Here is a 12,966-nt window from a genome sequence, read left to right as displayed (position 1 = left end):
CAAGAGGCCAGTAACACCTGTACAAGAGGCCAGTAACACCTGTACAAGAAGCAAGTAACACCTGTACAAGAGGCCAGTAACACCTGTACAAGAGGCCAGCAACACCTGTACAAGAGGCCAGTAACACCTGTACAAAAGGCCAGTAACACCTGTACAAGAAGCAAGTAACACCTGTACAAGAGGCCAGTAACACCTGTACAAGAAGCAAGTAACACCTGTGCAAGAGGCGAGCAACACCTGTACAAGAGGCAAGTGACACCTGTACAAGAGGCATTCAACAGCTGTACAAGAGGCCAGTAACACAAGAGGCCAGTAACACCTGTACAAGAAGCCAGTAACACCTGTACATGGAGCAAGTAACTCGATCTAGACCGAACACTGCCGCGGATTGTATTAGTATTTCCGTCTAATAACGTTTCAATAATACGCTATTGTCAGCGTGCACCTGACGTCAGAAGGGTGGCAGCGTTTCAATAATACGTTAATTGTCAGCGTGCACCTGACTCAGCGTTTCAATAATGCGTTAATTGTCAGCGTGCACCTGACGTCAGAAGGGTGGCAGCGTTTCAATAATACGTTAATTGTCAGCGTGCACCTGACATCAGGAGGGACTAAGCGCTGGCTCTGGACTCATGGCGGCAGTTCGATGAACCATGAATTATAAAGCGCGGCCTGCAGTTCATGTCGGGCACGAGCTATTGATTGATACGCTGCGATACATACGCGCTCGAGATGATCGATGTCTCGAATACCGACTGTAGACATGGCAGCTCATGCCTCGAATGCCGACTGTAGACATGGGCCCATGTCTCGAACACTGACTGTAGACATGGGGCCCATGTCTCGAATGCTGACTAAAGACATTGGCGGCCCATGTCTCGAATACTGACTGTATAGACATGGCGGCCCATGTCTCGAATACTGACTGAAGACATGGCGGCCCATGTCTCGAACACTAACTAAAAATCACATGTTTCTACCGTAAGTCCGACTATGGAAGATACGATATCGTGACCGGTTGTGGAAATTGACAACGGAAGATACGATGTCGTAATCGGTTCTGGGAATTGACAACGGAAGATACGATGTCGTAATCTTTTCTGGGAATTAGCGACTGGGAACTGCGTCGTCCGCAGCTCCGCGTCTAGTGGCTTTAAAGTTGCGCTGCCGCAGCGCTCGAAGCGGAACAGGAAGTGACGCGTCAGCTGCCGCGGCGTCAACAGCGGAACCGGAAGTGCAGTAAATGCAATTCAGTGCCCACTTAACCAAATAAAAATGTTCATTATTTATACTGACCTGGGCCACGTGTAGATGCCGCTAACCTCGAAGCCGTAGTGCCAAGACCCGGAGTATTCTCCCTGCCCCTTCGGTCCCGTACATACACCGTGGCCGTGGGCTTTTCCGTCCTCCCACCCGCCGCAGTACGTCCCCCCATCGTCGAAGTCGAAACGGCCGCCGTTTACGGCCGGTGCCGCAGAGTTGGCCGCCGCTTTACTGCCCGACGAGGCCATCGCGCGACCGCCAAGCCGTGTTGCGTCAAGTCACGGGTGAGGGTTGACCGCTGTATGGTGAGTGGCAACAGGCGTAAAGTGAGTCACGCCGGGTGAGTCGTGAGTCACAGTGGGTGTACGGTGAGTTGCGGTGGGTAAAAAGCGAATGAAGTGGGAGAGTTAAGTTGAAGCAGAGAAGATACGAAATTATGAGAATTATTTATGATTTTGAACGATTAGGTTTAATTTGTGCCCGGGAAGATTGTGGTAAAGCCAGTGGTCAGTCACTGAAAACGGAGGCGAGTGACTTTATTATGGCGAATTTTTATAGATTATATCGAGTGGGTAAGTTAACAGTCAAGATTATAATGAGTGGCAGAGTTGACAGTCAAGATTATAATGAGTGGCAGAGTTGACAGTCAAGATACAACGAAGGTCGAAGGTGGCAGTCAAGCGGTTTCTCCTGAAGTAAACCGGGAAGGCAAATGAGGAATGGCAAAATTCAGTAGGAAATATTCATTGCTAGAAGACCTAGAATGTCTGAGATGAACTGGAATTCACATGAAGGGATGCAAACTGTAACTTGAATGACACTGTACGACCAGCACTGTTTCGTCCATCGATATTAGTGTTGACAGAAACACAGTTGACGGAGGTAGAGGAAAAGGATGGAAGGATGCGTACACGAAAAAAGGAAGTGAGGACAGGATGCAATTATGTGAGAAGGATTGTTAAAAAAATGATAGGATTATGAGAATTTCTTACGGAGAAGATAGATTATCGGGGAAATGCCAAGAGCAAAGAAAGATGATTGAGAGTATTTCGTAGTGGATGGAAAGATTGCATAGGAAAAGAAAGATGAATGGAAAGATTGCGTATCGGAGAGAAAAATGATTGGCAGGATTGCGTCCAGGGAAGCAAGGTTTATTCTTCGTGTAGGTCGAGTTCGCTGCGTGGTTTCGATGTCTCTCGTATTACACTTGTGTTTTTCTACACTCAAATCCAGTAACGAATTTCTGTGTAAACTTTTGTTTTCATCTTTTGTTGATCACACACACAATAAACCCGAAATTCAACTTTTGTTTCGTATGATCAGGAGCACAAGGAACGTCCAAATAATTTTTCACATATAAGCTTGAAGAACCAAGCCAAGTGCGAAAAAATTTCTCGACACGTGGGTGGAAACATTAATATTTTTCAGAAGTCGCGCGATACGTTGAAGAAACAATGGACAAGCGCTGGTAACGAGAGACTTTCATTTTCCAAGGGACAATCATGTCAACATGACAATGTTAACACTAACATTCCAGCATGACTATGTCAACACGACCATGTCAAGATGATTATGTCAACACTGGTCACCTGTTTCGAGTGAATGGATCAAATCACTCGTCAGGTTTGATTTTTACACATCCCGCTCGATGAATGGACAAAATTTTATAGAATAACACACAAGACAACATGTGGGAGGATGCGATTCCTTGTACCACGAAGTTTGTTTTCAGTAAATGAAAATGTTCAAGGAATCCACGTCGTTTTTTTTTTAAACTGAACAGCTTACAGAATTTGATCGTTGCAGGAAGTAGAGCGAACGTTTGAGAATTCGTCATGTGATTAAAGGGCAGATCTGATATAGTATAAACGTTCTTACTGGACTCGAGAAGAGAAGACGACTGAGTATAGAGAATGTAAATTTTTGTTAAAATATTATCTTCGATATTTTTGTCGATGAGTAGGAACTGACAGACTGGTGTGTCTATATAGGAACCGCCAGACTGGTTTGTAAAAGCTGACAGACTGGTCTGTAGACGGTGGCAGACTGGAGTGCCCAGCAGATCAGCTTGCTGCTAGAGTTCCGTCTCAGCAATAATTTAGTTTTCACTGCACAACTCTGCACATGGTGAAATATAGAACATCATTAGCATAATAAAGCCAAACAAAATTGAAGGGCTCTAATTTCTGCACGCATTTGAAATGAAACTCAAAATGTAAACCCATAGAATTAATGGCTTAATGACTTAATAAACTTTATCCGTAATCTCCATCATCTCTTTACATCGAAGATAAAATGTTTGCGACGGTTGTTAAAACCTTTCACGTAGCAACGGTCACAATCTTATCGTTATCAAAACATGTGGAAACTTTGGCACAGAAAGGCGTACAGATCCATTTATTTCTCTTGAAATCACGCATTTATTATCTAAATTTCGTCTTGCATTCTGTTGAATGACAAAATGCTGGCAAGACTGCGCATTAAATTTAGTACCATATGTATGGTTTAGTAGCTGTGATGTTATAAGTTTAGTAGTTGTGATAGGAATTGATATGAAGTTTGCTGGCTGAATGCAGTATTGATATGAAGTTTGCTGGCTGAATGCAGCATTTATATGAAGTTTGCTGGCTGAAAGCAGCATTGATATAAAGTATTACAACGAATGCAGTATTGATATAAAGTTTTCTAACGAATGCAGCATGCTCCACATTAAGTATAACTGCCCGACGCAGCGTTGCAAGCAAACACCCGGAAGTCTCGTCAGGAACAGTTAAGCTACATTTATCAGTAACGCTTGTTATCAGTAACGCTTGTTATCAGTAACGCTTGCACTCACCGCTTCCTCTCACGCCACGTCCTTCACAATCTCGAGTTGTTTTCTCAATCAACTTTAATGCCGCAATCAAACTAATTGCACATTGTAGCTTGGAGAAACAATTCGTACATGAGAGTTGACATACTATTAAAACTCGAATATAAAATCTGTGATATGAGCTTTTGGCATGCAGGTGACAGTATCAGGTAAACACCTTCATTTTTATTATATATATTCATCAAGTAAATATCTCCAGTAAATACCTCGATTAAATTGTTCAATGGGATCGATGGCACACCTAAGATAATTGAATCTTAGTTGTGATACCCGTAGACTTTTTCGTCTCTTAGTGGTGGCCCAAATCAGTCTCAACCCGATGTGAACGGAATGATTTCATTAATTATTTCAGTTCAATTAATAACGTTAAATTAATGATATTCCGCAATCTCGAGATTTCATCAAGGAATATCTCTCGAAATCAAGTTATATTGGCATGATAGTCACACGGCATGATAGTCACATGGCATGATAGTCACATGGCATGATAGTCACATGGCATGATAGCCACAAGGCATGATGGTCACACGGCATGATAGTCACATGACATGATAGTAACACGGCATGATAGTCAAATTAAAGCGTTGAAGTGAACAAAAACATGAAATGCAAACGTTCTAATGACCGAACTCCTTGTATCGTATAATGAAAAGCCAGCATTTAAAAAAAGGTTGCCTTTGTCCTGAGAGCGAAGTGTCTTTGTCCAATAGCAGCGCTTAACTCATGAGGTTCTGAGTTGGTCTTTAGTAACTACAATGTCTTTGGCTGTTCAGTGGATATATGATCATATTAGTGGCTTTGAACGAAGGCTTTGTTTCACTTCATTGACATAGAGATTGTAAAAGAATTGCTATGCAAGAGAGAAGATTATAATATGTCGATTTATTGTACGCTTGAACGTAGACTACATCGATGCTTTGGTTGAGTAAAGTCCTATATAATTAAGCTAGACAAGTCCTACATCATTAAGCCAGACAAGGTCCTACATCATTAAGCTAGACAAGTCCTACATCATTAAGCTAGACAAGTCCTACATCATTAAGCTAGACAAGGTCCAACATCATTAAGCTAGACAAGGTCCTACATCATTAAGCTAGACAAGTCCTACATCATTAAGCTAGACAAGTCCTACATCATAAGCTAGACAAGTCCTACATCATTAAGCTAGACAAGGTCCAACATCATAAGCTAGACAAGGTCCTACATCATTAAGCAGACAAGGTCCTACATCATTAAGCTAGACAAAGTACTACATCATTAAGCTAGATAAGTCCTACATCATTAAGCTAGACAAAGTCCTACATCATTAAGCTAGACAAGTCCTACATCATTAAGCTAGACAAGGTCATACATCATAAGCTAGACAAAGTACTACATCATTAAGCTAGACAAGGTCCTACATCATTAAGCTAGACAAGGTCATACATCATTAAGCTAGACAAGGTCCAACATCATTAAGCTAGACAAGGTCCTACATCATTAAGCAAGACAAGTCCTACATCATTAAGCTAGACAAGGTCCTACATCATTAAGCTAGACAAGGTCCTACATCATTAAGCTAGACAAGGTCCTACATCATTAAGCTAGACAAGGTCCTACATCATTAAGCTAGACAAGGTCCTACATCATTAAGCTAGACAAGGTCCTACATCATTAAGCCAGACAAGGTCCTACATCATTAAGCCAGACAAGGTCCTACATCATTAAGCCAGACAAGGTCCTACATCATTAAGCTAGACAAGGTCCTTAATAGAAATAAATAATTAAATTAATAATTTTTAAACTACCTGGTGTAAATTATAACGATACAAATTAATAAACTATGTTGTGTAAATTATAATGATACAAATTAATAAACTATGTTGTGTAAGCGATCTTCTAAAATAAAAAATTCTTAAAGAAATTTTTGAAGAAATAAATAATATAACAAATATTGAACCACTCTTAAATAAAATAATTAAATTAAATAATCTCAAAATTCTTAATGATATAACGTGTCGAGTATCGATGCCATTGTGGCAGCAGCAGCTGTGCAATATTGCTGCACAGTACAGGGGCAGCAGCAGCTGTGCAATATTGCTGCACAGTACAGGGGCAGCAGCAGCAGCTGTGCAATATTGCTGCACAGTACAGGGGCAGCAGCAGCAGCTGTGCAATATTGCTGGACAGTACAGGGGCAGACCCAGCAGGCGTCTGACGTTGAAACAACGTTGATTATTGGTTGATTTCAGGTTTTGAACAACCAAAATTAAACAAATTATCAACTTCGAAATCTGACCTACACTAGAAGGAACCTAAAACTATCTTATTTCCAAGTTGAAATAAGGTCGATATTGGTATGTCGAATTTTTCCTAATTTTTAAACGTTAAATCAATGTTGATTTCAGGTTGAAATGTTGAACAACCAAAATTAAACGTCCAATCAACGTCGAAATCTGACCAAAACTAGAACGGACGTAAAACAACCTTATTTCTACGTTGAAATAACGTCGATATTGATACGTTGAACCTGTGCACCATAGCCGCGTGAGGCATGAGTGTACAGCCGCCCTGTGCACCATAGCCGCGTGAGGCATGAGTGTACAGCCTGTGCACCATAGCCGCGTGAGGCATGAGTGTACAGCCTGTGCACCACAGCCTCGTGAGGCATGAGTGTACAGCCGCCCTGTGCACCATAGCCTGTGCACCATAGCCTGTGCACCATGCACCATGAGTGTACAGTTGTATACAAATGAACACACATTCGTATGCTCATGACACAAGGAGCATGCGTATTTAGCGCATAAATGCATGTCACATCATCGCATGCAACATGACGTCAACAAACAAGGAACATGGGGGGACTAGTCTAGAAAATACGGCGTCTTAAATACGGCATTTTCAGACATACTTCAGTGTGAACATGACATGTTCAGACGAAATTAAAAGTTTGGTGCGTTTTTAAGACGTAAATAAGACATGTTTAAACCAAATTAAAAGTTTGATGCGTTTTTAAGCCGTAAATAAGACATGTTAAGATCTAATTAAAAGTTTGGTGCACTCATAATAATAAGACTTGTTCAGACGAAATTAAAAGTTTGGTGCACTCTTCAGTCGTAAATAAGACGTGTTTAGACCCAAAAGAAATATAATTATATCAACATTCAGGCGCATAGTTGCCTGGCCCATCGATCGGACCCCGCATGAATAAAATACGCCGGGCCCCGCGGTGCTTAGGCCGCATTCCGTCCTGGGGCCCAGTGTGTCATGTGCGCTATGTTGTCGGGGCCCAGTGTGTCATGTGCGCTATGTCGTCGGGGCCTAGTGTGTCATGTGCGCTATGTCGTCGGGGCCCAGTGTGTCATGTGCGCTATGTTGTCGGGGCCAAGTGTGTCATGTGCGCTATGTTGTCGGGGCCCAGTGTGTCATGTGTCCACGATTTATTTTTGTCTCTGCCACATGATCAAAGGTCACCCAAAACTAGCGTTAGTACGTCACAAATGTCAACGAAATTAGTCAGTATGTGCTTGTTTGTAATACATAACTTAGAAATTTATAATTAATTTCAAATAATCTGAAATATTTCTTTTTTCGTATTCCTAAGAGCTAAAACTTTTTGCAGTGCCGATCAGAGATGCAACTCCACGGACGAGTCGTCGAGTGATAATTAATGGTCTTGATCACAAAATAGGATGCAGCATCAGGGTTACAGGATTATCATGATTGTAAGGATTGCCAGAATCTCAAGGATTATCAGGATTACTAGGATTACTAGGATTATCAGGATTACTAGAATTATCAGGATTACTAGAAATACAAGGATTACCAGGATTACTAGGATTACCAGGATTACTAGGATTATCAGGATTACTAGGATTATCAGGATTACTAGAATTATCACGATTACTAGAAATACAAGGATTACCAGGATTACTAGGATTACCAGGATTACTAGCATTATCAGAATTACTAGGATTATCACGATTACTAGAATTATCGGGATTACTAGAATTACAAGGATTGTCAGGAATTGCAAGATTACTAGGATTACCAGGATTACCAGGATTATCAGAATTACTAGGATTATCAGGATTACTATGATTATCGGGATTACCAGGATCACCAGGATTAGCAAGATTTATTCATGCTGAGCAGTCCTCATCACGATGTTCTCGCAGGATTCTCTCAAAATCAAGATGGCAAGAAGCAGCAAGAGTTAAAGCTATCACATACCCTCCCTCCCCCCTCTGAAGTGTTACCTACACTTCCCCCCTTTCCAAGGGGGGGGGCAAGGCAATGAAACATATTGTATAATACAAAATTCATGATCATAATAGATAATTTATAATCCGTGATAAGAATTGGACAAAATTTTCAAATTTCCGGACGTGTCTCCGTGGACGGACCGCGTTCCGCCAGTTGCAGATCTGAGATTTGAAAATTCGTCTGAGTTTATGAATTTCAGTAGAAAAATAATGTTCAAAATTATTGCATGAATTTCAAGGAGACATCATAACACGTTCTCTTTGCACGATGAGCAGATTCAAATTTCTCGTTACAGCGAACGTGTTTTTTTAACGAAATTGACAGCTTCAATGCAAGGAACGAAATACTGTTTCAAGGTCTTGGGATTTAAAAAATAAAGAAACATATCCTGAAAACCTCAATTATAATTTATTTATTCGTCAGCGTGCCAGCTAATTATATAAGAGGCATGACAAATTTGCATAGGATTACTTAATTATCGCATGTTTGAATGTTACACAAATGTGTTCCTAGTCAAGTCATGTTAAGAACATGTTACTGTACACCAGTTGTCTGTAGGTAGCTCTTCTCAGCGTTTGCATTCTGTTGCAATTATAAAGTTGCTGCATACTGAATAATTTAATTTTACATATACATTTGAAATTCTAATTGCAAATGAAATCAGTAGGTATGCAATTAATGTATTTAAATGTTATTTAAGCATCAGACACATCGAGCTGAGAGCTAAAATTCTCAGCGTCGACTTACAGCTGCTGTCATATACACCAGCAATGGCTGCTGTCATACCAGCAATGGCTGCTGTCATACCAGCAATGGCTGCTGTCATACCAGCAATGGCTGCTGTCATACCAGCAATGGCTGCTGTCACACAACATTTCTCGTAAGAATAACATTAAATGACAGGACGTAATAATTTAGTTCGTTGTAATCAACGATGACATCGCCAGCAGCGAACCACCTGAACTCGGCTCCAGACTCCGGCTAAATCATTTGAAAACTGAATACGTTTCCACTTCTCGTACGAATAGCATTACAAAACTTAAAATTACAAATATTTCATAGGGTGAGGTTTTTGATCACAATGATTTCATTGGGTTTTAAATATATTGAATATCATGTTATTGAACAGCCCCTTCCGATTACACGTGTTATTTGATACGCACCGACACAATCATACGGCACGTTCTAATACGCACGGACGCAATAATACGGAATGTTCTAACACGCGAGGACACAATCATACGGAATGTTCTAATACGCTCGGACACAATCATACGGAATGTTTTAATACGCACGGATACAATCATACGGAATGTTTTAATACGCACGGATACAATCATACGGAATGTTTTAATACGCACGGATACAATCATACGGAATGTTTTAATACGCACGGATACAATCATACGGAATGTTTTAATACGCACGGATACAATCATCCGGTATGTTCTAATACACACGGACACAATCACACGGAATGTTCTAATACGCGTACGGACACAATCATCGTCAATTATGTCGCATAAATGGGGGAACAATCTTGATAAAGAGAAATAATTGCGATATTGATGCAGTTTAAATATTAATAGAGCTTGAAAGATGTTGTTCTAGGCAATTATTTAATTCTTTAATTAATGTTCAGGGGAGTTATAACTGAAATTCACCACATCATCCCCCATACTTGCAACAGTGTGAGGAATAACGTGTACGTTATTCACTTCTCAAGGAGTTTAGTATTCAGAAGAACAGGCGAAATTCAGAGCAATTTTTTGTACATTTGCAACGTTTACACAATATTGAATGCGTTCTCAACGTTGAATGACGACAGTGATGAAGTGTATGGAGATTTAAGAGTAACATTTATATCAATTAAGTTAATTACAGTTAGACGTGGTTGATATCAATTAAAATTTGGAGATTTAGAACGTAATAACAACACAATGTAATAAATATTTTTTTGTACGTGGACAAAATTGTAAGGAAACAAAAGGTCTTGGGCACGAGCCCCGGTCTGCAGGCTGGTGTCACTAGAGGGCTATTTCCACCAGACCTGCTAGCACATCACAACCACATCTTCGACCATTGAAACAGTAACAACTCATTATTGAACATTGATATCCAATGTTACATGTGCTCAAGTATGTTTCCATAATGTACACAAAACTCGCTGTGCTAGATATCATGAGTAGGCTATGAAAGTGTACCGGAGCTCCGCGCCGCACACCCTCACCACAGCACAGCCAGAACGGCACTGCTGGGAGCTTGTGCCGCCAGGCGATGGCGAGGCTATGGCCATTTTAAGCTGTGTACGTACGGCGGCCACGTACAGCGCACGGAATACGTGCCAATGTGTGCACGAGACGTGTGTGTACGAGACGTGTGTACGAGACGTGTGTGTACGAGACGTGTGTGTACGAGACGTGTGTATACGAGACGTGTGTGTACGAGGTGTGTGTGTACGAGACGTGTGTGTACGAGACGTGTGTGTGTACGAGACGTGTGTGCACGAGACGTGTGTGTACGAGACGTGTGTGTACGAGAAAATGTGTGTGTGAGACAACGTACTGTATATGTGAACGTACGTTTCCTCGGCTACGTGATATGCATGTACTGAGCGAAGCTTCAGAAAGGAAGACAATGAAATGATTAATTATTTATATATAAAATGTGAACAAATCATCTATTCAAATTTTAATTAAATTACTTATTTTTTTCACGCATACCGGGCGTAAAAATTTTTGTGCTGATGCCTTCATGCCAGAAAAGATATTCCCGATCACAAATGTTAATTTCAACTCAAATTTTTAAGTCAAACCACAGTAAAAAGTTTAACTTTGACGAGCTAAAAAGTTTCAAACGACAACTTATACACTTTTAATTATGAAAAATGTTTGCCTGATTAACAATAAATGAGATTCTATATTATGCATGTATATTCTCTGCTGTATACTGTCCAGAATATTTATCAGCATATATATATAAATATATCAGCCCAGATCATATCTTATATATATATCAGCCCAGAATACATATGCTGTATACTGCCCAGAATATATACAGAATCTGTATATATGTATATATTATACATATATACAGAGTCTATAGTATATTATCTGCAGTTTACTGCCTAAGAAGATTCTTCCTGTATTGAGATTTCCTAATATCCGCTATATTTTTCTATTCTATTCTATTCTAGGAAGATTCTTCCTGTATTGAGATTTCCTAATTTCCNCTATTCTTTTTCTATTCTATTCTAGGAAGATTCTTCCTGTATTGAGATTTCCCAATTTCCGCTATATTTTTCTATTCTATTCTATTCTTTCTATTCTATTCTATTCTATTCTATTCTATTCTATTCTATTCTATTCTAGGAAGATCGTCCCGTATTGAGATTTCCTAATTTCCGTCCGCTAATCTTAATGCTGGTCTTGTCAAGGAGACTTTTTGTGGCCGGAAACAGGACAGGCAGAAGTGGGCGGGTTGCCAGACGTGTTTCAGAGAGCAGGTGTGTTGTGGCGATGGGATATTCGAACCAACAGGTCAATATCCCTCCGATGTCCAGGGGGATATTCGAGAAATGGATATTGTGATCTCAGATGTAGCCGCAATTTCAATCAGACGTTCAAGGAAGTATCAGATGTGATACATATGAGCATGAGCAAAACATGACTGAAACATGACTGTAACATGCTTGAAACATGAAAAGAACAAGGCTCTAATACGTTTGAAGCATGAAAGGAACATGACTGTAACATGAGTGGAACATGACTGAAACATGACTGGATCATGACTGAAACATGACTGGAACATGACTGAAACATGACTGAAACATGCCTGAAACATGACTGAAACATGACTGAATCATGACTGTAATATGACGGAAACATGACTGAAAGATGATTAAAACATGACTGAAACATAAGTGGAACATAAATGAACTATGACAAACATTACAGTAACAGGCCAAAGTTATCAGAAGTGCCTAATAAATTTGCTAACATGCTTTTCTCTTCAGCTGAAAATTACTGAAATTTTAAAGAACCTCAATTTTCGTGTATTACATCTCATTACAATGGCCGGACGTATACATCTATGATAAAACTGTACTCCAGGCCACGCACGTGTAGTAGATTACATTACAATAGATACAATTAAATGACAATACAATACAATAATGTACATGCCTATTAATGAGATAGTAGAGTACAATAAGCGACCTGTACAGCGTACAGTCGCGTCCGTCAGTCTTGGCGTGGTGCCAACATAGCTAAACTTTCTGTAGATATTTCTACTGCATTTTTATAATAGAATAATACTTAGAAACTGAATCTATGCAATATTATATTTTCGAGAATGTTTTAATAACCGTTATACCTGTGGTAGTAGAAAAAAGATAATGATATGTACAACTGTATAGTCAATATTTCTGATGAAAAATAATAACTTCATTTGATATATTATTTGCACGATAATTATGCATTGGTGAATGGAGTATTGGATATGTGTGAAGCCCTGCAAAAATGGAAAGTTAAAACCTGCTGTAAGTATTGAAGTTTGAGTGAAATGTGGCGAGTCTAGCCTGGCAG

The 12,966-nt window shown here is 40.0% G+C and overlaps 1 protein-coding gene across 1 annotated transcript in view; it reads right to left on the bottom strand.

Moving 5' to 3' along the window:
- The window catches only part of LOC108664667 (junctophilin-1), a 22,598-nt gene extending 19,222 nt beyond the window's left edge, over positions 1–3,376 (bottom strand). The window contains exon 1 of the mRNA XM_047884242.1: positions 1,297–3,376. Within this exon, the coding sequence (XP_047740198.1) occupies positions 1,297–1,511 (215 nt within the window). The 5' untranslated portion in view covers positions 1,512–3,376. The remainder of the gene's footprint in view (positions 1–1,296) is intronic.
- Between the last annotated feature and the right edge of the window lie 9,590 nt (positions 3,377–12,966).

This window comes from Hyalella azteca, unplaced genomic scaffold, assembly GCF_000764305.2.
Source record: "Hyalella azteca isolate HAZT.00-mixed unplaced genomic scaffold, Hazt_2.0.2 contig14952, whole genome shotgun sequence".
Lineage (NCBI taxonomy): Eukaryota > Metazoa > Arthropoda > Malacostraca > Amphipoda > Hyalellidae > Hyalella > Hyalella azteca.
The sequence above is the reverse complement of the archived record's forward strand: the minus strand, read 5'-3'. Positions and strand labels throughout refer to the sequence as shown.